General features: G+C 42.6%; 1 protein-coding gene across 1 annotated transcript in view; it reads left to right on the plus strand.

The window, feature by feature from the left end:
• Window positions 1-23,318, plus strand: part of LOC122215621 (ER degradation-enhancing alpha-mannosidase-like protein 2) — a 128,030-nt gene extending 104,712 nt beyond the window's left edge. Inside the window, exons 8-14 of the mRNA XM_042931137.1 lie at window positions 2,678-2,803; window positions 5,567-5,778; window positions 7,564-7,705; window positions 9,233-9,357; window positions 16,825-16,969; window positions 20,479-20,600; window positions 22,767-23,318. Of these exons, the coding sequence (XP_042787071.1) occupies window positions 2,678-2,803; window positions 5,567-5,778; window positions 7,564-7,705; window positions 9,233-9,357; window positions 16,825-16,969; window positions 20,479-20,600; window positions 22,767-23,264 (1,370 nt within the window). The 3' untranslated portion in view covers window positions 23,265-23,318. The remainder of the gene's footprint in view (window positions 1-2,677; window positions 2,804-5,566; window positions 5,779-7,563; window positions 7,706-9,232; window positions 9,358-16,824; window positions 16,970-20,478; window positions 20,601-22,766) is intronic.
• The last annotated feature ends 2,291 nt before the right edge of the window (window positions 23,319-25,609 follow it).

Raw genomic sequence — 25,609 nt, forward strand, 5'->3', positions numbered from 1 at the left:
TCCTTTAGAATGTCCTCTAGTGCACGTGTGTTCTTGGAAGATTTTCTCAGCTTTTGTTTGTATAAAATGTCTTTTTTTTTTAAGCTTATTTACTTATTTTGAGAGGGGGCCGTGGGGGAGAGAGGTACAGAGAGGGAGGGAGAGAGAATCTCAAGCAGGCTCTGAGCTGATGTGGGGTTCCATCTCACAAACCATGAGATCATGACCTGAGCCTACATCAAGAATTGGACACTTAACCGACTGAGCCACCCAGGAGCCCCTATATAAAATGTCTTTATCTCACTGCCTTTGTTTGGTCTTTGAGGGATAACGTTGCAGGACATATGGTTCTAACTTGATAGTATTTTCTCTTAGCACACTGAAGAAATCTTTCCATTGTCTTCTCATTTCATTGTCGTTATTAAGAAGTAATCTGTCAATCTAATTGTTACTTTGCAAATGATTGGTTTTATTTATGCTGGCTGTTCCTTCATTTTAAAAACTTTTATTATGGAAGTTTTAAAATATATATAAAAGTAGAGAAAATATATATAATAAAGTGGGTTACCCACCACTTAGCCTTAACAATCATTATTACACAGACTCTGCTTTTGAAATCTTTTTTTTCTTTGGTGTTCTGCAGTTTTACTGTGACGTGCATAAATGTGGATTTCTTTTTATTATCTTGCTTGGGATTCCTGCATCTAAGAATTTGTGTCATTCATTAGTTTTCAAAAGTTCGTAATTATTTTCTCTTCAGGTATTGCCTCTCCCCATTTCCTCCCTCTTCTCTTTTTAGAACTCTAGCCAGATATTTGTTATACCTTCTTACTATATCCTCCAAATCTCTTTGGTATGTTTTAAAAATAATTTTGTTTCTCTGTGTTGCATTCTGGGTAATTTTTTGAAATCTGTTTTCAAGTCTACTAATTCTCTCTTCAGATCTATTTTATTTGCTAATAAACCTATCTATGTAGAAATGCCCTGCTGGCTCAGAAGAGTGTGTGACTCTTGATCTCGGGGTCATGAGTTCGAGCTCCATGTTGGTGTAGACACTACTTAAAAAAAAAACAGTAAACTTGGGGTGCCTGAATGGCTTAGTCGGTTAAATGTCCAACTTTGGCTCAGGTCATGGTCTTACTGTCTGTGAGTTTGAGCCCTGCATCAGGCTTTGTGCTGGCAGCTCAGAGCCTGGAGCCTGCTTCAGATTCTGTGTCTCCCTCTATCTCTGCCCCTCCTGCTCACACTCTGTCTCTCTCTCTCAAAAATAAAAAAAAACATTTAAAAAAATTTTTTTAAAAATGAGTAAACTTAAAAAGAAAAACATGCCTATGTAATTAAAAAAAATTTTTTTTAACATTTATTCATTTTTTGAGAGAGTGAGACACAGAGTATGACCTGCGCCAAAGTCAGGCACTTAACTGACTGAGCCACCCAGGCGGCCCTAGGCTTGGTCATTTTTATAATTTCTTGCTACTTACTCATCTATTCCAAGCCTTTCTTTTATTTCTTTAAACATTTCTACATAATTACTTTGTATTCTGTGTCTGATAGTTCCAGTATTTGATGTGTTGGTAAGTCTTGTTCTACTGTCATTTTTGCTGGCTCGTACTCCTAATGCTTTGTTTCTTCGTATGTCTTGTGATTTATTTAGATTTTAATGTGCACTCATTCCCTAGACTTTATCCCTGGGCTTCTTTGAGGCCTAGATTGAAGGTGAATTCTTTCAGCTAGAGTTTTTGTTTACTTCTTCCATGTGGCTGAGGCATTGTCTACCAAAAACTGACTTATGCTAAAGGTTTGAGTTTTCCTGGACTACTTAGTTGGTATGAATTCAGGTTGTAAACCTTAGTACCATCCTGTAGTTATTAATTCTTAGTGGAGATTTGTTTGTTTGTTTGTTTGTTTTTCTTCCCTTTACTTGGCATCAAGATTTGAGGCCTGCAGTTTTCCTTAACTGTATGCTAGGGGAGGTGGGTAGGGTTTATTCTGATCCATCCTTACACAGAGTATATAATTCTTTCAGATCCCAACTTTATGGAGGTTATCTTTTATCAGACTCTCCACTTTGGTAGGTCTTGCCTTTGTCTCTTGTTCCCCCTCTGCCAAGAGGAGGGGAAAGCTGAAGCTCAAGGTCACAAGATTTTTTTGCAATGAGAGGGCCATTCAGGATATCTATTTAGCCATGTTTCCAGATACAGAACATTTATGGCTTTTTACAAGTCCTAAGTATTGTGTAACAAATTCAAATAGGTTAATTAATACAATGAAGGTAATAACTACTCTGCCCCTCACCCCAGGTCTTAGGGGGATTGGGAGACAGAGTGACTGAGTGGAATGAGCACAGGCTTTGTAGTCAGACAGACCTGGCCCTACCACTTACTAGATGGATGACCCAGGACAAGTCACTTTACCTCTCTGAACCTCAGTATCTTCATTTGAAGAGACAGTAGTACCTAGTGCTTGGTATACAGTAGGGACTTTAAAAAAAAGTGATAGCCATTGTTTTTGTGACCCACCAAGAAGAAGAGAATTTGTGAACTTAACACTGCACCAATATGTGGGATTAAGGGATTCTTTCACTAGGTGGCTCTAGCCCCTTCCCAGCAAGCCGCTCAACAGAGTATGTAGGTTTAATTGACACAAGGGAAAAACTGGTCCTTGGGACTCTGACACTTGTGTTTTGTGCCATCTGTAGTGGTAGGAGGGCTTCTGTCTGCTCACCTGCTATCAAAGAAGGCTGGAGTGGAAGTAGAGGCCGGATGGCCCTGCTCTGGACCTCTCCTGAGGATGGCTGAGGAGGCAGCCCGAAAACTCCTCCCAGGTAAGACCCACACTGACATGCGGGAGAAATGCAGTCCACTGGATCCTGCTTCTCTTGCTGGAGACAAGAGTGGCAATGCCGAGCTATTTTCTTCTGTTCCTCATCCAAACAGTTAGTATTTCTACCTCTGGCCACCCACCATGGAAGTCAGGAGAGTCCTGGGCATTTTGAGGGCTTGTCAGACCATGGCCCAGGATGGATGAGCTGATCTCATTACTGTTTGCAGGAGAGGGCTGAAGGCCGGCCTGGTGGGTGGAAGATTCTTGTTCCTATTTGAGTGAGCCCTTTTGCCCCCTCTCAGGCCCACACACTGCTGGAATAAAAGGGTTCCAGAGAAAAGCCTTGAGCTGCACATTAGGAGCCCCCAGTTCTGAACTAGCCAATGTCTTGACCAAGCCATTCTTCTCTCCTTGGCTCAGTTTTCCCATCTCTGAAAAGGGATTCATAATTCCTGCTTGCATGCCACATTGGCTTTTTGGGAGGCAGAAAATGAGGTCAGAAAGGAGAAAGTGCCTGGAGAACCTCAAACGCCACTGAAATGGGAGGGACACGTTTTGGAGCTAAGCTGTGTCCAGGGCAGCAGGTCAAGCCTCAGTGTGTTTGTCTGGTGGGGCAGCAGCTGGGCTCGATAGCATCAGCTGGACACTGTGTTCTCTTCAGGGCGTGGTGGAGACTCTGGGGCTGTTCACACCCAAACACATCACTCTGTGCTTTCACCAGCCTCTGGGCCATCACTGTTCTCCCTTTCTGGAGATGACTGGAGGACAGTGAGTGAGCTGGGTTCGGATCCACTCACGGCTCACGGCTCATGGCCTGAGTGTCTCCTTCCAAACATCATATCCTGTGTGAGTCATCCATAGAGCACACTGCTTAGTTGCTCCTTTTTTTTTTTTTTTTTTTTTTTTGAATCATTAAAAAACATTTTGTATTGAGAAATGTACATACTGGAAAGTACATATTGGAGCAAGCCCCAGGGTATCTGCCATTCAGGTAAAGAAATAGGATTTTGTCACTCCCCCTCCTTTTTTTTTTTTTTTAACTTTTTTTTTTTCGTGTTTATTTATTTTTGAGAGAGACAGAGACAGAGCATGAGCTGTCAGCACAGAGCCTGACGTGGGGCTCAAACCCACAAACCGTGAGATTATGACCTGAGCTGAAGTCGGATGTTTAACCGACTGGGCCACCCAGGCGCCCCTGTCACTCCCCCTCTTTTTAACACTGCCTGACTTTTCTGAAATATTCTTTGAGCCCTTCTTGGTTGTGACTTGCATTCTCCTTCCTTGCCACTGGTGCCTACCACTCAGCAAATTTATCACTTACAAGAGTAGCCAGACCTTACAGTTCTTGGAAGTTTTGATAACTTTGTTCATAGTTTGGTGACGCACAGGCTGCTCTGGGGTTATTTGACCTTTTGGCCTAGAGAGGAAATCTCTGCCTTTGGCTGTTTGTCCAGTTCCTTGCCTTGAATCAGAAGGCACCAGGGTGGGATGGGCAGAGCATAAAGGAGTGGGCGCATGGCAGGCATTCCCATTCCAGCTCTGTTTGACTCTTTCTGTATGACCTTTGAGTCACTTCTTACAGGCATGACTTTTCCTACCTGTAAACTGAGGATTGGACCACATCAGTAGTTTAGTGATTTATATCCTTAAAAAAAAAAAAATAATAGTTTACCCCCTAAACTATTTGTTTATTTTTTAATGTTTATTTTTGAGAGAGAGAGACAGCATGAGCAGGGGTGGGGCAGAGAGAGAGAGGGAGACACAGAATCAGAAGCAGGCTCCAGACTCCGAGCTGTCAGCATAGAGCCTGATGCAGGGCTCGAACTCACGAACCATGAGATCATGACCTGAGCTGATGTCAGATGCTCAATCAACTGAGCCACCCAGGTGCCTCTCCTCCTAAACTATTTAGAGCAGGGACCCCAAACTGGCTCTTCTGGGGCTGTTTAGGGTCTGCAGATAGGTTTCATTTGGTTATAATTGCCCTTGGAAAAGTATATGAGGGGAAATTGGATGAAAGTGGTCAAAAGATACACTTCCAGTAATAAGTAAGTACCGGGGCTGTAACATGCAACATGATGACTATAGCTAACACTGCCATGTGATCTTTTGAAAGTTGCGAGGAGAGTAAATCCTAAAAGTTCTCATTGCAAGGAAAAACCAAAGTTTTTCTTTTTGTATCTATACGAGGTAATGGATATTAACTCGCTATGTTCATCATCTCGCAATATAGGTTAAGTCAGGTCTTTATGCCATACCCCTTAAACTCACACTGTGCTATATGACAATTATATCTCAATAAAACTCAAAAAAAAAAAACCAAAACAGAGAAGTGTACGAATGGATTCTAATGGAACATGCTCTTCAGTGTGCCACAAGCCCCGTCACTTCCTGTGGCTTCAACCCCACCTGCTTCACACTGAGTTACCTGGCTGGCCTCTGAGAGCATGGTGTGAATTAAATAAAAGTAGAGCTACTCTAGCTAAAGTGAGCGTGCGTGGGTGTGGCAGCCGGGAGCATAGCCCACTGCTTTTCTCCTCATCATAGGCTAGAGGGTCACGTCGAGCAGTGCTTGATAACACTTGGGTTAGGTGGCCACTAAGGACCCTCCAGTCATGACCTGTATCCTTCTCTGGCTCAGTCTCTAGCAGATCATCCAGGAGATAAAGAGGGAAGTGCTGGCTCAGGCCTCAGGCTTGGGTCTGTGTTGAACCATCCCTATGTTCCTGCTCCTGTCTGGGATCATAATTTTGTGATTGTTCAGCATTTCAGACCCCCACTGGCATGCCGTATGGAACGGTGAACCTGCTTCATGGCGTGAACCCGGGAGAAACCCCTGTCACCTGTACAGCAGGGATCGGGACCTTCATTGTAGAATTTGCCACCCTGAGCAGCCTCACTGGTGACCCCGTGTTCGAAGATGTGGCCAGAGTGGCCCTCATGCGCCTCTGGGAGAGCCGGTCAGATATTGGGCTGGTAGGTCGGCTGCCACCCTTTCCATCTGAGTCAAGTCGGCTACCTTAGCCCCTGCTTGTAAGATTTGGGGCCCTGAGCAGCAAGTTGCAGCCCAGCCAAGAGACACTTAGGGTGACCTCAGCAGTGGTCTAGGACTTAGCATCAGGACACTGAAAGTTAACCAAACCTCTAATTCAAGTTTCGGACAGGGGAAGAGAGCATGAGACAAAGCACATCCTCTGGCAGGGAAAGGGAGCTGTGTTGTAGAGGTTAGGTTCCATGAACTTCTCTGACTTCTAGGAAGCAGGTTGTAGGCTTCATGCCCCTGACTCACATGGCAACCTTAGATTGCCAGCCCATCTGACCCTCATTTTCATGGTCTATTTGTGTTTGTTAAACTGTGTTTCTTAGAACACCAGTGCTGAGACATGTTGAATGGTGGGCCATTGTATGAAAAGGTAATTCCTGGTCAATTAAGTCTGAGGAATACTAAATATACAGTTGACCCTTGAGAAACACGTTTGTGAACTGCATGGGCCCATTCACACACAGATTTTTTACAGTACAGTTCTATAAACATATTCTCTCTTCTATATGATTTTTTTCAAAACATTTTCTTTTTTCTAGCTTACTTTATTGTAAGAATATGGTATGTAATATATATAACATACAAAACATGTGTTAGTTGACATTTGTATTATCAGTAAAGTTTCCACTCGAGCAGGCTATTAGTAGTTAAATTTTTAGACTGTCAGAAGTTATACGCAGATTTTCAACTGTGGGGTTCAGCACTCCCGACACTTGCATTGTTAAAGGGTCAACTGTTGCATCCTTTTTTTGGAGAATCATAGCGAACACAAACAGGTGAAAGGTTATTGTGAAATCCTACAGTAAGTAAAATCTATTTAACTTTGCTTAACTCAACGTTTTCTAAGCTTATTTGAACCCAGAGCTTCCCTTTCTTCTCCAATACCTATTAACCCATGGAAATTGAACATGCTTTGGGCCAGATGATCTCTAAAGTTGGTTTCAGCTCTTAAATCAGATAATCCAGTGAAACTAACAGTAATGGAGCCAAAGCTGTCCAGGAAATAGCACTAGATTTAGTCAGAATTGGTTTTGACCCCAGGCCTTGCTACATCGAAACTATGTGACCCTGGACAAGTCACTCAACCTCTCTGATCGTCAGTTTATTTTAGCAGTAATGTTGATGTATTAATACTTCCTCCGGTGAGTCATTATGACTTGCAAAGACTGAGTTGTCTGAAAGTATTCAGGTAGAGACACGGTTTGTGCAAGTCTGGTTCTAAGCTTGAAAGTGAAACTTATATGGGGAATTCTTGAAAATCCCTTAAGAAGATGCCACTCTGGAGACCTACGGTAACTCCCTTAGTAAGTCCAACACAAGCAGGTTTTTCTTCAGCACTGGAACCATAGTGGACCCCATATCCTCTCAACCCCTACCATTTCTCTGTGCACACTAGCCTGTCTTCTGACAGTGTCTCTTTCCCTATGGGCCTTCTCTGGCCTGGAGCCTGCTCTGCATGCCTTTAGCTGGAAGTTCCAGGATGTAATGCTACCTGGAGCAGTTCTCAATCAGTGACTGATACTGATAAGAGTTTGTGGTCTTCCAACCCCACACCCCAATAGCCTGCATGTCTCCCGAGAGCACTGGGGTGCCTGCGTTGCATCTGACTGGCCAGTCAGGGGTATGGGGAGATCCTTGTTTGGTCTTGAGCCCTCTTTTGGGACTAAGTTTCTCTCTCTCTCTCTCTCTCTCTCTCTCTCTCTCTCTCTCTCTCTCAGGTTGGCAACCATATTGATGTGCTCACTGGAAAGTGGGTGGCCCAGGACTCGGGCATTGGGGCTGGCGTGGATTCCTACTTTGAGTACCTGGTGAAAGGAGCCATCCTACTTCAGGATAAGAAGCTCATGGCCATGTTCCTAGGTAAAAAGGGCGGGGTAAGGAGGCCTTTGCCATGATTTTTCCCGTTGTCATGTGTATAAACTTTCAGTTGCTCCCAAGTGCCTACAGAACCAGTTCTGAGTATATGAGTCTGTGTTCAGAGCCACCATGGACTTCTTTTTTTTTTTTTTTTTAATTTTTTTTTTAACGTTTATTCATTTTTTGAGAGACAGAGACAGAGCGTGAGGCGGGGAGGGGTGGAGAGAGAGGGAGACACAGAATCCGAAGCAGGCTCCAGGCTCCAAACCAACAGCACAGAGCCCGACGCGGGGCTTAAACCCACAAACTGTGAGATCATGACCTGAGCCGAAGTCGGATGCTTAACCGACTGAGCCACCCGGGCGCCCCTACCACCATGGACTTGTACTGCCTACTTGAGGCCCACTATACCTCTTCAGGCCTTCCTGCAAGAGCCAAGTGAACTATGCTGCATTCTCCATGTGTGACCCTGGATTTCTTATTTCCAGGCCATTGCACATGTGTTTCCTTTGTCAAGAATACCTTTTTCCTGTCTTGATGTGTCCAAATGTTATTCACCCTTCAAGGCCCAGCTGAAATGTCACCTTGCCCACAAAGTAGCTTGATCCTCCTTCAGAATTTAGGGCCTTCAGCACCTTTTGCGCAGTCAGCTGTCATCCATAGTTACAGCTCTTCCTACCGAGCACAGTGTCTATGCCTTATTCATCTTTCTGCTTCCCACAGTGCTTTGGACGAGGTAGGTAGTTGATTCATGCCCGTCAAATAAAAGCATTTTACCCTCTAGGCCCTTGGACACTAATAATAATGATATTGAGGAATTGTTGGGCACCTACCTAATAATAATTATTACAGCAACCACTCATTTATTCAGCAGATATTTATTGAATACCATTATGTGAAGTGCTGTGCCAAGCACCAAACATGGACTATTTAATTTAATTCTTACAACACTATTTGAGATTGTCTCATTTATTTGCATGTGTATTTGGTACTTTGTTAAGATAATAACTTATTGTGCATATTTATTATGCAGTATCCTAGTGCTGGGGATTCTACAATAAACAAAACGAAGTCCTGGCCTTCATGGATTTACATTCTAAGGGAAGGTAAAAGTTCAAGTTCCCACTAGAATGTAAATGCCCTGAGGGCTGGATTTTGTCTTGTTTGCCACCCGTAGGTTCCTGTACCTAGTAGATGTGCAGTGAGTATTGTTGAATGAATGGGATTGAGCAATCCTGTGAGGTGTGTATCATTACTCTCCCCACCTTAGAGAAAATGAGACTGAGACGTTAGAAGGAAAACTTTGCCCAAGGTCACAGCTAGCAAGTGGTAAAGCTGGAGCTGGAATTTGAGTCTGGACGTTTGGCTCCAGAACCCATGCTCCTTCCTCTGTGCCTTCTTGCATCCTAGGGTGCTTTGAAGCTACACCAAAATATGGTCTTTCAAAAAGTGTAAGGCCGTGCTTCTGTTGTCAAGACCTGCCTTTCATCTCCCTCATCACCGACGTGTCTTCTTGCATCTCCTTTGCAGAATACAACAAAGCCATTCGGAATTACACCCGCTTCGATGACTGGTACCTGTGGGTGCAGATGTACAAGGGGACTGTGTCCATGCCAGTCTTCCAGTCCCTAGAGGCCTACTGGCCTGGTCTTCAGGTAGGAATGATCAGAGAGGTGGCCATTTTTCTCTGGAACTGGCAAAGCAAGCTCATTCTGAGGTATAAGTCAAATAAGGTACTTCAGTTGCTGGAGTATTTGTTTTCTAAGGGTGGGGTGGAGAGACAAGAGAGACTTAGAGTGAATGAGACAAACTTCAGATTCTGCCAAGCTGAATTTTCCAAGGGGAGTGTTAAGGTATCGGGTACTGAGCTTCCAATTTGCTGTGAAATGTTATGCTACTTAAAGTGGAGAGTGTCTTTCCAGGCTGTGTGGTAATAGCCATTGGCAACAACTGTTTCTCCACTGGACATTTCTGTCACATCTCCTCATTCTTGACAGCAGGCCTGAGAAAGGGTGTGAAAGCAGCTGGGGCTGCTGTGCGTGCCATCGTTATTGTTTTCCATTACATGATCTGATGGAGTTGCAGTGGGAAAGGTGGGATCTTGGAGTCCATTTAACCAGCATAACATATGCATGTTTACATCCACCTTTTTTCTTTACACAGATAGAAATATGCCATGTACCTTTTCACTGAATATGCCTTAGAGATCATTCCTTGTTGATACATCTAGATTACTTTTACTTTTTTAACAAATGCATATATTGTATTAAATTGATACAATTCAGTTAACTAGTGCAATTCATTTAACTAGTCCCCCATTATGCACTTTTAGCCAACCTTCTTATTTTACAGGTTTACTTTTATTTTTTTAATGTTTATTTTTATTTTTGAGAGAGAGAGAGAGAGAGAGAGAGAGAGAATGGGGTAGGGGCAGAGAGAGAGAGGGAGACACAGAATCTGAAGTAGGCTCCAGGCTCTGAGCTGATAGCGTAGAGCGGGATGCGGGCCTCGAACTCACAAACCGTGGGATCATGACCCGAGCCAAAGTTGGATGCTTAACCAACTGAGCCACCCAGGTGCCCCTAATCTTACGAGTTTGAATAGTCACATACCATTCCTTTTTCTCTTTGAACTCCTATTTTCATTCTTCTCCCACAACAGAATTTTATCCTAATTGTTACATTTTTATGCTGGATAAATTTTATTTATACCCTATTATATGTCTCTGTAATAAAATTTCTGTATACATAGAGATTTAAAAGACTTTTAAGGGGCGCCTGGGTGGCTCGGTCGGTTAAGCGTCCGACTTCGGCTCAGGTCATGATCTCACGGTCCGTGGGTTCGAGCCCCGCGTCGGGCTCTGTGCTGACAGCTCAGAGCCTGGAGCCTGTTTCAGATTCTGTGTCTCCCTCTCTCTGTGACCCTCCCCTGTTCATGCTCTGTCTCTCTCTGTCTCAAAAATAAATAAACGTTAAAAAAATTAAAAATAAAATAAAAAAATCTAAAAAAAAAAAAAAAAAAAGACTTTTAAATTTCCTGTGTGACTATAGGCTCTGAGTATTATTAAATTTGTTTTCTTCTTGACTTAGTTATCATTAGTACATAAATGATTAAAGCCACATTAAGAGCTTACAGTTTTTGATAAATAATTATAAAACATAAAGGCAATTTAATCAGAAATACATTTCTTAATGAGAGTTTGGGGCCTTTTTATTTTTTATTTTTATTATTATTATTTTTTTTTAATTTTTTTAACGTTTATTTATTTTTGAGACAGAGAGAGACAGAGCATGAACGGGGGAGGGTCAGAGAGAGAGGGAGACACAGAATCTGAAACAGGCTCCAGGCTCTGAGCTGTCAGCACAGAGCCCGACGCGGGGCTTGAACTCACGGACCACGAGATCATGACCTGAGCCGAAGTCGGACGCTCAACCGACTGAGCCACCCAGGCGCCCCTTATTTTTATTATTTAAAAAATTTTTATTTTAGAAAGAGAGTATGAGTGGGAGAGAGAAGAGTCCGAGAGAGAGAGAGAGAGAGAGAGAGAGAGAGAGAGAGAGAGAGAATCTTAAGCAGGCTTCATGCTCAGCGTGGAGCCCAACATGGGGCTCTATCCCTTGACCCTGGGATGATGACCTGAGTCAGTCACCCAACTGACTGAGCCACCCAGGCGCCCCATGGGGGCTTTTTTATTTTAAGTAGTTTGTGTATTTGTGTGTGAATAATACATATTGCTGAAGTGGGACATGGTTGTGTATCAAAAGTTTCATTCATTCCTATTTTCATTTTTGTAGATGTAAGTGCTGAGGAGCTTATACACATAAATAATTAGATGGAAATGGAAGGAGTTTGATTACTGCATTATCATTCAGTTCTTTGTAGTCATTGAGTAAATAGATTGAACCATACAAAACTACCAGTATCCAACCATTCAAAACTGGCAATATTATATGGTTCTTTCTTTATATGATAAAAATAATCATTTAATCTGTCATCAAAAATCATTTTTAATGATCTCTCTGCTGACAATTTGACCAGTTCCTCTTTCAGTTTTTTGCAGGCAGAGAATTGGAAACCCTCTGATATGCAAAAGACTTGTTACACAGTGTTCAGAGGCCTTCCTTTTTTTCAACACCTACACCAATCTTTTATTTTATTTATTTTTTAATATAATTTATTGTCAAATTGGCTTACATACAACACCCAGTGCTCATCCCAACAAGTGCCCTCCTCAGTGCCCATCACCCCTTTTCCCCTCTCCCCCAGACCCCCACCCACCCTCAGTTTGTTCTCTGTATTTAAAGAGTCTCTTGTGGTTTGCCTCCCTCCCTCTCTGTAACTATTTTTTTCTCCTTCCCCTCCCCCATGGTCTTCTGTTAAGTTTCCCAAGATCCACATATGAGTGAAAACATGATATCTGTCCTTCTCTGACTGACTTATTTCATTCAGCATACCTTCCAGCTCCATCCACATTGCTGCAAATGGCATGATTTCATTCTTTCTCATTGCCAAGTAGTATTCCATTGTATATGTAAACCATATCTTCTTTGTCCATTCATCAGTTGATGGACATTTAGGCTCTTTCCGTAATTTGGCTATGGTTGAAAGCGCTGCTATAAACATTGGGACGCATGTGCCCCTATTCATTAGCACTCCCGTATCCCTTGGGTAAATTCCTCGCAGTGCTATTGCTGGGTCATAGGGTAGGTCTATTTTTAATTTTCTGAGGAACCTCCAAACTGTTTTCCAGAGCGGCTGTACCAGTTTGCATTCCCACCAACAGTGCAAGAGGGTTCCTGTTTCTCCACATCCTTTCCAGCATCTGTTGTTTCCTGAGTTGTTAATTTTAGCCCCTCTGATTGGTGTGAGGTGTTATCTCAGTGTGGCTTTGATTTGTATTTCCCTGATGAGGAATGACGTTGAGCATTGTTTCATGTGTCTGTTGGCCATCTGGATGTCTTCTTTGGAAAAGTGTCTATTCATGTCTTCTGCCCATTTCTTCACTGGATTATTTGGTTTTTTTGGGTGTGGAGTTTGGTGAATTCTTTATAGATTTTGGATACTAGCCCTTTATCCAATATGTCGTGTGCAAATATCTTTTCCCATTCCATCGGTTGCCTTTTAGTATTGTTGGTTTTTTGCTTTGCAGTGCAGAAGCTTTTTATCTTGATGAGGTCCCAATAGTTCATCTTTGCTTTTAATTCCCTTGCCTTTGGAGATATGTTGAGTAAGAAATTGCTACGGCTAAGGTAAAGAGGTTGTTGCCTGCTTTCTCCTCTAGGGTTTTGATGGTTTCCTGTCTCACATTTAGGTCTTTCATCCATTTTGAGTTTATTTCTGTGTATGGTGTGAGAAAGTGGTCTAGTTTTATTCTGCTGCATGTTGCTGTCCACTTCTCCCAACACCATTTGCTAAAGAGACTGTCTTTTTTCCATTGGATACTCTTTCCTGCTTTGTCAAAGATTAGTTGGCCATACATTTGTGGGTCCAGTTCTGGGGTCTCTATTCGATTCCATTCGTCTGTGTCTGTTTTTGTGCCAGTACCATACTATCTTGATGATTACAGCTTTGTAGTAGAGGCTAAAGTCTGGGATTGTGATGCCTCCCACTTTGGTTTTCTTCTTCAATATTACTTTGGCTATTCGGGGTCTTTTGTGGTTCCATACACATTTTAGGATTGTTTATGCTAGCTTTGAGAAGAATGCCATACACCGATATCTTAAATTTAACCTAGTTTGGTGCTCAGGAAATCTTTATTCCCCAGGACAGTGTGCAACAGGAAGGTTAGACATTGCTGGTAGGTCCATCTTTCTTTTGTCAAATGGCAGAAGGATAACTGCGAAGGAAACAGTGATAATAGATAGCCTGCCTTTGTGTTAAAAGTATCTTTTCAGGCAGATCCATTTTAGGAAAGCAGAGGATCTGGAAATCTATTGCCTTAAAACTATTTGTGACTACATTCCTCTTGGGAATCCTTCTTATGCAACCCAGGCATATCACAGATCACACCCTTTGACTTCCATTTCTGTGGATGTTCCCCAAGAAAATAATTCAAGAGGGAAAAGATGCATACAGATATTCCTAACAGCAAAGTTCATGACAAAGAAAACTTAGAAATGATCCAGTACCCTATAATGGAGGAACAAATAAATGATTGTATCTTAATGAAATGGGTCATTATACAACTTTAATTTAAAAATGTATATATAAATTCCTATGTTACGTGAAGAGGTAGTGAACAAGAATTAAGAAAACATGAAGGAATGAAATGTACTGTTAGGAATGAAATGAACAAGAATTAAGAAAACATGAAGGAATGAAAGGTACTGTTAGAAATTAGGAGTGATAATTAAATTTTTAAAAAATTTGATTCTTTAGATTTAACAATAACAAAAAAAAATACATGAGGCATTATATTAAGTATACTCTGATTACAACTCTATAGAATTCTGTTTTTGTGTGTTAAGAAATAGAAGACAAAGATGCAAACAGCAGGTACTATAAGATTAAGAGGATAATTATCTTTTTATTCCTCTCTGTTTTTTTTTTTTTTAATATTTATATAACTCTGAATAGAATACATATTGCAGGGGGGCACCTGGGTGGCTCAGTCAGTTAAGTGTCCAACTCTTGATTTCTGCTCAGGTCATGATCTCACATGATCGAGCCCCGTGTCATCTGTGCTATCAGCACAGAGCCTACTTGGGATTCTCTCTCCCCTTCTCTCTGTGCCTTTCCCCTGCTCACACATGCTCTGTCTCTCAAATAAACTTTAAAAAAATGAATACAAAGTGGAAAGGTAGATATCAAAACTATTCTATCTGTGTGGTGAGGTTAAAGGTGGTCTCTTTATACCTTTCTTTTTCTTTTATTTTGAGAGAGAGGGGGAAAGTGAGTAAGGGACAGAGAGAGGGAGGGAGAGAGAGAGAGAATCCCATGAGGGGCAGGAAGGGCGAGAGAGAAGTGGGGCTCATCCGAAGTGGGGCTCGTGCTCACCCGATGTGGGGCTTGAGCTTACCCAATGCAGGACTCGGACTCATGAACCACGAGATCATGACCTGAACCAAAGTCTGATGCTTAACTGACTGAGCCACCCAGACACCCCAATATACCTTTATTTTTCAAATTTCCTAAAATAAAAATTAATAAAAGAGAGGGTTTGATAAGGAAAGAGTTTCATGTCTGTTTGTATGGTGGTTTTCCTGGCCTGAGCAGGGATCATGGGTTCTTTCTCTGTGAGATTATAATCACACTAATAACCAACATTTACTGAACATCTAATCAGTGCCTGGTAATCTGTCTGACACATGAGGGTGATAAATTAAATATTTACGAGAGAATGATTTATGTGCCAGGCATTTTACCAGAATTATAACATACTGAGGCAAGTGTTTCTTTGTAGATGAAGAAAGGAGGCTTAGATATGTTCAATTTGTTAATTCATTTATTCACCAGTATTTGAATGCTTGCTGTGTTCCAGGCCCTGTCCTCATGTAGTTTGTAGAGGGTAAGACACAACAGAAAAAAATAAAACAGACAAACGCATAAGTTACAATGAAGGAAACAGATGAGCGGCTGAGAGAGAATGTTGGATGGGGACCTCACTTGAGAGAAGAAGGCCTCTCAGAGGTGTGATACTAAAGCTGATACTTCAAGAATCAGATGTGGGCGACGATGTTCTAGACAGAGGAAATATCATGTGTGAAGGTCCCAAGACAGGAAGGAGTTGGGTGTTTATCAGAAACAAAGAAAAGCGGTATGGCTACAGTCCAGGGGGGGCGGGGGGGCGGGGGGAGGACGGGGCAGAGATCAATCAATGGAGGTCAGCACTACCGAGATCATGCAAGGCTTTCAGAGCTACAAGGAGGTGTCTTGACTTTATGCCGAGCCCATGGGAAGCCCTGAGGTCTGGTATATGCAGTAAGGCAGTTACTTTGGCTGCATGGGGAAAATGGCATGAGGGCAAGTGGTTGGAGCAGTGAGAAGACTGTGAAAGTCATCCCAGTATAAGATGCTGGTGACCAGACCAAGTGGTGTCACTAGAGATAAAGTGAGATAAATCTTGATGTTTTGGAAAATGGAACTGACAGGAGTTGCTGACAGAATGGATGTGGGGGTAGGGGGGAGGGAAAGGGAGGAGTCAAGGATGACTGCCATTTGCTAAGTGCCATGCACTAAGAAGGGAGAGATGATGGTAGGGAGGCAACTTTGTGGGAAAGTGAGGGAACCAAGAATCCTGTTGGGGAAATGTTAAATTTGTTCTATCTGTGAGGCATCCTTAGGAAATGTCAAAAAGGCCAGCTGTTTCCCTGCAAGCTTGTGTTAATAGCTACTTCACAACAGCTAGTAAAATTACAAATACATGTATTTTTGGAGCCAGCAATCCTAATTCTGGACATTTGTCTTACAGGTGACAGGTAAACTTTGCAGGTTTGAGGTGACATATGTACAATGCTATTTACTACACTATTACTTGTTACAGCAAATAACAAAACATTGGAACCAATCCAACCAGCAGTTAATAGGGAACTAGTTAACTTATGGTCCAAGCAGTGGAATACTATGCAACTATGTAATAGGAGGAAGGAGCTTTTTATGTGCTTACATGGAAAAATCAAGATCTATTGTTAAATGAATGAAAGAAAGTGCAGAACAGTATATTTAATAAGCTATTTTTTACGTGGGAAAAATAATATATACTCACACATATTTATGTTTATAAACTAATACAAATTGATTTGGGGTATAGGGTAAGAGTGAGACTTAGTAAAATCAATTTCCTATTCTTAAAATTCTGAACCAGATGGCTGTTTAAAAACCATAGTGGCCAGCATTGACTGAGCAGGGACTTGGAATACAACCTCTCTCCCTCACAATAATTTAACAAGAAAGACACTTTGTATTTTGCATCAGATGGATGCAGCTCAGAGAAGGTAAGTGCCTGGCCCAAGGCCACACAATGAATAAATGGCCAACTCAGGTTTGATTGCAGGCTTTTTTGGCTCCAGAGCTTTTGCTCTCTCTTCCCTGAGGTTGTATGTGAGGTTTGGTACGGAGTTTCTTTTGTATGTGGGTTTTTATGCCTGGTGGCTGTCTACCTGACAACTACTTGTCTCCTGTAGAGCCTCATTGGGGACATTGACAATGCCATGAGGACCTTCCTCAACTATTACACTGTATGGAAGCAGTTTGGGGGGCTCCCGGAATTCTACAACATTCCTCAGGGATACACAGTGGAGAAGCGAGAGGGCTACCCTCTTCGGCCAGGTAAGCAGTATCTCTGACCTATCACGACCTGCAGGCTCTTGTTCTCTGAACCACAAACCCTCATTTGTATGAGCCTCCATGCCTCACAAGAGCTCACAAGTTCATTTTTCCTCTTATGCTTCCAGTGGCTCTCGGTGGTTTTCCTGGTAGGAATTATTTATCCACATATTTATCCCCAGATAAGGAACTGAAACCTAGTGGGCTGAACTGACTTGCCCAGGGCTAAGCGTAGGAGATAGGACTGGAACCCAGGCCTCTTTACTAAATCTTAGGCTCCTTCAAACTTGGGCAAGTGAGTGCAAAAGGGAGAGCCAATTTGATTCCCTTTGAGTTCCTGCCATCAGGATTTCAGAAGTGTAGACAAACTTCTTAAGTCACTGGGTCAGGTGAATTGTGCTTTTATGGTATGGAGTATTAGAACTCTGGAATGGACCTTAGGAATGAATCATCTGATCTCGTCCACCACCTCATCTGCAGCTCAGAAATCAAGGCGCAGAGAAGGAAGGTATTACACACTAGATAACTGTCTTAAAGTTCCTTTCCAGCCCTGATCCTCTGATTCACTAGAGGAAAGTTAAACACTGTGAGGAGGAGAAGGGAAAGGGGGCCAGAGGAAGGAAGTTTAGTCAGCACACACAGTCATCCCCCACCCCAAAGTGGGTTACATTTCCATTGTTAGACTCTTCCCATCTTCCCACCTGAATGCCTTTGAGCTGTGGGAGGCCTTCTGGTGGCTACTGCCCATTCTGCCCACCCCCCCAACCCCATTTCCTTCCTTCTCTAGCTCAAGAGATTGTTGTGGGAGTTGAGGAAGGGGGAACAGAAGAAGATGTAAAACAGTGACTGAAAAGAATAAATTAGTCACTTCGATTCCTAGAGGCTGCTGTTATTGGTATTTCTCATGTGTTTATTATCCTAGCTTTTTTGTTTTTGTTTTTTTAATTTTTTAATGTTTATTTTTGAGAGAGAGACAGAGACAGAGCATGGAGAGAACAAAGGAGGGGGGAGGAGCAGAGAGAGAGGGAGACACAGAATCCGAAAAAGTCTCCAGGCTCTGAACTGTCAGCACAGAGCCTGACCATAGGGCCCAAACTCAAGAACAGCGAGATCATGACCTGAGCTGAAATAGGCTGCCCAACCCACTGAGCCACCCAGGTGCCCCTGTTTTTGTTTTTGTTTTGTTCTATTTTGTTTTGTTTTTAAGAGAACACTCTCAGAAGGTATTATACCCAGTGTTACCAACAGATAAAATGAAGACAGTTTGGGACTAAATGTAGGACGTAGGCTTGTGCATTGTCAGAGTTAGAGGGGAACTGAGAGGACTTCTAACTGGAATCGCCCTGTCATTGCCCTGGCAAGTGGTTTTCTAGTCTTTGTTGAGTTCACACCATGACAGGGAGCTCACTACTTACAGAGGCACCCTGTTCCATTTGCAGGATAGGGTGGCAGGAAGGCATCAATGGAAAGTAAGGCACCACAGCCAGGAATCCAATAATGCCTTAGTCCAGTCACCCTTCCTACCCTAAAACAATAGCGAATGGGAGATAAGGTGCTTCTCTTTCATTAGATTGGCCAGTGTGTTACGCTCTGGTACATGTATCTGATCAGCAGTATTGAAGCACAGAACCTAGTCTAAAGGTCTCAGAGGGCTTTTACCTCCCCCTAAATCCAAATCTAAGCCTGAGTTGTCACCTTGTTCTAGAGAGTTGGCCAATATACAAGAAATTAAAGCAGTGATAGCATACATAGGCCTATGTGTGAGGAAGAGAAAACAAGATGGCTGGTTCTGGGTGCACTGAGCCAGCCAGCTGCGAGCAACAGAAGAGGCTTCTGGGAGCACTGTCTTTTCTTTCTTTGAATTTAATTTTTTTTTTATGGTTTATTTCTTTTTGAGAGAGAGAGAGAGAGCGTGAGCAGGGGAGAGGCAAAGAGAGAGGGAGACACAGAATCTGAAGCAGGCTTCAGGTTCTGAGCTATCAGCACAGAGCCCGACACAGGGCTTGAACTCCCAGACCACGAGATCATGACCTGAGCCGAAGTCAGACGCTTAAACGACTGAGCCACCCAGGCACCCCTCTTTTCTTTCTTTGAACACATACAGTGTGTTCACTTAACAAGTAAATGTACCCCAATCTGTGTCTTAGAATATGAGCAGTTAGATCAGTAATTGTCTATAGACCTGTGGGGTAAAGGGAGGGAGAGGTGGGAGAGAACTGGGAGACAGGCAGAGATCTTTTTTCCTAAAGGAAGAAATAGAACTTGCAATAATAAATCAAAAGGGAGACAAGTGCTGGTCAAGGCCTAGGAGGAAACAGGGAAGGAGATTGGGAGGAGAGATTGGTCTAGGGAGGGGAGAGTTCTCTCCTCTCTGAGAAAAGACAGGTGAAAAAATAGAAATGTCTGTTGAGCTGTAGCTTCCACCCACTGGGACCACCCTAGAAGTCGAATCTTTTCCATACTAGCTCTTCAGATATTTGAAAGCAGTAAACATAGGTTCCTGGGTTTTCTTTTCTTCAGAATAAACTTTCTCTTCATGACAAACTCCTTTTGGCTAATATTCACCTGAAAATGGGGCATATGCCTGTCAAATTCCAGTTGTGGTTATAGAATAGGGCAAGACTATTGCCTTGTTCTGGGCCCAGTGAACTGGTAGCTGTTCCTTTGTTAGATTGAAGATTGGCTCTTGAATATCTTAACCTTCATCTTTTTGTCCATCCCATCTCAGAAAGGGCCTCATAATGATAGACTTATACTCTTAAACTTTAGGATTAAGTTAGGTTGTTAGTGACAGAAAATGAGTAGTGCTCAATTAAGATAGACATTTCGGAGTGCCTGGGTGGCTCAGTCCGTTAAGTGTCCGACTTCCGCTCAGGTCATGATCTCGTGGTCCGTGGGTTTGAGCCCTGCGTCAGGCTCTGTGCTGACAGCTCAGAGCCTGGAGCCTGCTTCAGATTCTGTCTCCCTCTCTCTCTGACCCTCCCCTGTTCATGCTCTGTCTCTCTCTGTCTCAAAAATAAATAAACATTAAAAAAACATTTTTTTTGAATAAATAAATAAATAAAATAAGATAGACATTTCTTTCTCACTTTTGGCTTCATATGGCTCTTTGTGTTGTCAGGGACCTTAATCCCACACCTGGCTGCTGGGAATAGTTGTCAGTCTAAGCAGTTGCGTGCTTGGCTATAGTTAAGGATTCTGTTACTAAGGAAGAAGGAAGGGACAAATATGGGGAGACATGGAGCAGCCTTTGCCACCTCTCCATCCCACAGCCTAGCTCGCTGTCTCTCCCTTGGGGTGGGAGTCCATAGTCAGTTTTAATGCTGATCTCCACTAAGCTTCAGGCTTTGGGTGTGTTGGCTCTGAAAACTCAGCATTGAGTTGTCCTGTGTTCTTCCTGGTTGGGGCCCTGTGGACAAGGTAGGGAGGGAAGGAGTCTCACCCCCTGAGGTGGGCCCCGAGCCTTCTCTGCTCAGCCCCTGGATGAGAAGGGTCTGCCTTGGACTTTACAGAACTCATTGAGAGCGCAATGTACCTCTACCGTGCCACGGGGGATCCCACCCTCTTAGAACTTGGAAGAGATGCCGTGGAATCCATCGAAAAAATCAGCAAGGTGGAGTGTGGATTTGCAACAGTAAGTGTTTCCATTGGCCCAAGAGTTGAGAAATGTCTCCCCCTGCTGATAAAGAGACTCTGGAATATTAACACTGAAGGTACCTTAGAAATGTACATATGCCTTTATTTTATAGATGGCATGACTGAAGAACAGAGAAGCCAAGAGTCTTGCTAAAGGTCACAAAGCTAGTAGAGGTAGAACTAAGGGTTCATTCTCAGGGATTTGACTCTATGCTCTTGTCATTGTCTCTGCATCAGGGGTCCTCAAACTGTCTCATAAGCTACTGTACAAGGGTGAATTTTGTGAGAAGTTTTGTGGAAAGTCTTGTTAGGTGGATTTTAGAAGGGAGATATAAAGTCCCATGGCCTTATATTCACACCACAGAGTCCTTAATGAAACTGTCCTAGTAGTTTCACAGATGTTTATTGAATGTCTTTTATGCACCAGGCACCATGCTAGGCTAATGGTTCTAGCAATGAACAAAGACCAAGCCCCTGAGCTGGCATTTTAGTAAGAAAAACAACGAATGTGTATCTGGGAGACAGAAAGAAGACCAGTATGGCTGGAGTAACATGAACACAGAGGAAAGGGGAAGAGATAATGTCCCAGAAGGAGGCAGAGGTTATATCATGTAGAGCTTTGTATAAGCTGTGGGAAAGAATTTGCATTTTGTTCTACTTAGAACAAGAAGCCTTGGTAGGATTGACAGCAGAGCAGTGACCTGATCTGATTTGTATTTTAGAAAGATCAGTCTGGCTGCTCTGTGGAAAGGGGATTGAAAGGGTCAAGGGGAAGAGCCATGTCACATCCTTAGAGGACCCAAGCAGGCAAGATGTAAATAAATGATCATTACAGATATGTAAAAAACAGATGTGTAAGAAAATTTTCTGGAAGAAAATTCACCAAAAAGTCTACAGAGGAATTTTAGGGTACGGGATTAAAAACAGAACAAAAAAAAAAAAAAATCCCTCTCTTTAAAAATTTTGTGTTGTGGTTATATTCTGTAAGGAGAATATATATACATCTATTTAAAGAAAAGACCTATATATGTAGAGGGAAAATAAAGCAGTGATCTGTTTTAGTTTCTAAATATGTTGTATTTTGTGAAAAGCCAAAGTGGTTAAGTCCATTGGGGCCTTCTTATGAACACTTGACTGATTTCCATGAAAATGAAAGCCTTCTGGAGGTCTTCCAAGGCAAATGATGGGAATAGGCGTCAGACTCCTTGGCCTTTGACAAAGAAGGCAAGAAAATAATAATTCTTGGCACATCAAGTCCATATTTTAGTCATTTTTTTTGTGTGAAAAATAGATGCCACTGAGAATTAGTTTTAAGAAAGTATATCTCAAATTCTGAGAGGATAAAATAAATGTAGGAAGTAAACTTACTCATCCATGACTGTAAACTTAGTATGAATTTTTCTTCATAAAGACTTCTAGTTAGTTATTATAGTAGCAAAAACTTGGATTAGCTAAGTAAATGATGCTACATTTTTACAATGTCATTAAAGGGGATGATTAGATGTGTATGTGTATGGTCACAATAAAGGCAGGTTAATGGAGATAGGAATTGTCTTGTCCCTAGGGAGGTTAGGGAAGACCCTGTGATCAGGCAGTATTTGAGCAGAGACCCGAAGGCTGTGAGGGAGCAAGCTGTAGGAAGGGTGAGTGATCCAGGTAGAAGCAATGCAGAACCAGTGGAGTGCAATGCAGAAAGAACAAGCATTGCAGAGAACCAGTGGAGTGCACACATGTGCTCACAGAAGAGGAAGGCCATTCGCCGGACCCACAAGAACAGGGGAGAGCATGTAAGAGAGGTCAGGAAGAGAGCAGGGGCCAGGCTGTGAGGACCTGTTAAGCCATGATAAGGACTTTGGTTTTTAGTCTGCCATGAAGTGGGATGTCAACAGAGGGTTTTCAGTGGAGGAGTGACAGCTAAGACTTACCCTATAAATAAGCTTTAGGGTTAAGGATGGAAGCGGGAAGCCCTGTTGGAAGTTGTGCCAATCCGGGTGAGAGTCAGTGGTCCAGGCTTGGGAAAAGGTGAAGCTCTGAAACGTAAAGTGATTTTCCCAAAGGCCCTTAGCTGCTCGGTGGCAGGGCAGGAATTCCTAACGTGGTCCCCTGGCCCTCTCTGCTGCCCTGTGATACCACTTCTGACTTGCTGCCTTCTTCCTCGTGGCAGATCAAAGATCTGCGAGACCACAAGCTTGACAACCGTATGGAGTCTTTCTTTCTGGCCGAGACTGTGAAATACCTCTACCTTCTGTTTGACCCAACCAACTTCATTCACAACAATGGCTCCACCTTTGACGCGGTGATAACCCCTTATGGGGAGTGCATCCTGGGGGCTGGGGGTTACATCTTCAACACAGAAGCGCACCCCATCGACCCCGCTGCCCTGCACTGTTGCCAGAGGCTGAAGGAAGAGCAGTGGGAAGTGGAAGACTTGATGAGGGAATTCTACTCTCTCAAACGGAACAGGTCGAGATTTCAGAAAAAAACGATGAGCTCGGGGCCATGGCAACCTCCAGCAGGGCCGGGAACGTCCTCCTCTGAAAACCAAGACGAGGCAAGGGAAAAGAGGCCTACCAAGCAGAAAATCCCACTCCTCAGCTGCCCAAGTCAGCCCTTTACCTCCAAGCTGGCATTACTGGGACAGGTTTTCCTGGACTCCTCGTAACCACTGGATTACTTTTTTGTTTTGTGTTTGATATAAAATATGACAGTAACTCTGCTTTTGACTGTCATGGTTTTCTATTTTACATATTGGGTTGTCTCAGGAGATTTCATTCAAAGAAAGTATTCATGGCTTAAAAAAAAAAAATGTGAGTCTAATTTATTTTTCTCATACAGTTGAAGGAACAGCTGAACCCGTAATCAGCCGGCTCCATAGACCCCAGGGGTTGATGGTTGAATCTTCCTTCCTTTGAAGGCTCCCTTCTTCCAGTATCTCCAGGGAGAGTGTTGTTAGGAATGTGTTCATCACGTCTTGCCCCTGCCTGTGCTTCTGCCCTTGAAGGTACCCACCTGTCTGTCCACGCAACACAGACTGATGAAGCACCTTTGTGTGCCAGTCTCAGCCTTAGTGTTCAGCGTGGACAAGGCAGTTTTTATTCTCGGGAAAACAAAATTCTAGCGGAGAGAAATAAACTACTAGATACATAAGATAGCATTGTGGGAAGTGCCATAAAGATAATGGGATGTATGCTAGAAAATAAAGGGGACAAGAAATCTACCTTGGACAGGGTGGTCAGGAAAGGCCTATAAGGAAGTGAGTTTTTAAACATTTAATTATGGAAAATTGACAATAAACAGAAGTGAGGAGAACAGGATAATAATCCCCCTATGTGCTCATCACCCAACTCTAGCAAACCCAGCTTCAAAGATGGTCATCTCATAGTCCTCTTTATTTCATTTATATCCACACTAGATCATTTAGAATGAAATCCCAAATATCATTTCATAAGTATTTCAGAATATACCTCCAAACACACCTATGAAAATCAGTAATTCTTCCTTGGAGATTATAATCTCCAAATCTTTAATTATGTTCAACATTTTTATTGCTTTATAAATATAGTTTGTTTGAATCAGGATCCAAATAGGGTACATGTGTTTGGCAATTAGTTGATCTGTCTCTGAAGTCTTCTAGTCTATAGATGTTCTCTCTCTATTTTTTTAATTTTCTAAAATTTATTTATTTTGAGAGACAGAGCACATGCTCGTGTGAGTGGGGGAGGGGCAGAGAGGGAGAGAGAGAGAGAGAGAGAGAGAGAGAGAGAGAGAGAATCCTGAGCAGATTCCAGACACTGTCAGCACCGAACCTGATGTGGGGCTTGAACCCACCGCCAAACCATCAGATCGTGACCTGAGCCAAAACCAAGAGTTGGACATTTAACCAACTGAGCCACCCAGGCTCTTTATTTATTTTTTTTAATCAATTTTGTTGAGATATGATTTACATACAATAAACTGTACCCACTTCATACATTTTCATAAGTTTTGGCAAACTTAGTCACCTGTGTAACCACCACAATCAAGATACAGAACAGTGCTCTCCGATAGAACTTTCTGGGATGATGGAATGTTCTAATAGAACTATTTAAATGATTGCAGTGTCCCACTGAGTAGCAACTACATGTGGCTGCTGTTAACCCCCCGAAACGTGGCTCTGTGACTAAGGAACTGAATTTATTAATTTTTAGTAGACTTTATATTTTAGAAGAGATTTAGGTTCACACCAGTCTTGAGCAGAATGTACAGAGATTTCCCATATACCCCCTGCTCCCACACCCCTATAGCCTTCCCCCATTACCAACACCCCCTACCAAAGTGGAACATTGTTACAATTGAGATACTACATTGACACATTGTTATCATCGAGTCCACAGTTTACATTGAGGTTCACTCTTGGTGGTGTACATTCTCTGGGTTTTGACAAATGTGTAATGACATGTATTAACCATTATAGTTTCATACAGAGTAGTTTCCCTGCCCTAAATTCCTTTGTGTTCTCCTGTTCATCCCTTTCTCCCCGCAACTCTGGCAACCAGAGATTTTTTACTGTTTCCATAGTTTTGCCTTTTCCAGAATATCGTTTCCAGATTAGCTTCTATCACCTAGTAATATGCATTTAGGTTTCCTCCATGTCTTTTCATTGTTGACAGCTCTTTGCTTTTTAGTAGATTCTCTGGATGTACCAGTTTATTGAACCATTCACCTACTGAAGCATCTTGGTTATTTCTTTTTTTTTTTTTAATTTTTTAAAATCTTTATTTATTTGAGAGCGGGGGAGGGGGTGGAGAAAGAGAGGCAGAGTGCGAGCGCGGGAGGAACAGAGACAGAGGGAGACACAGAATCCAAAGCAGGCTCCGAGCTGTGAGCACAGAAGCCGACACAGGACTCAAACTCACGAACTGTGAGTTCATGGCCTGGGCCGAAGTTGGACGCTTAACCGACTGAGCCACCCTGGTGCCCCTTGGTTATTTCTAAGTTTTGGTGAATTATGAATAAACCTGCCATAAA

Source organism: Panthera leo, chromosome A3 (assembly GCF_018350215.1).
Source record: "Panthera leo isolate Ple1 chromosome A3, P.leo_Ple1_pat1.1, whole genome shotgun sequence".
Classification (NCBI taxonomy): Eukaryota; Metazoa; Chordata; class Mammalia; order Carnivora; family Felidae; genus Panthera; species Panthera leo.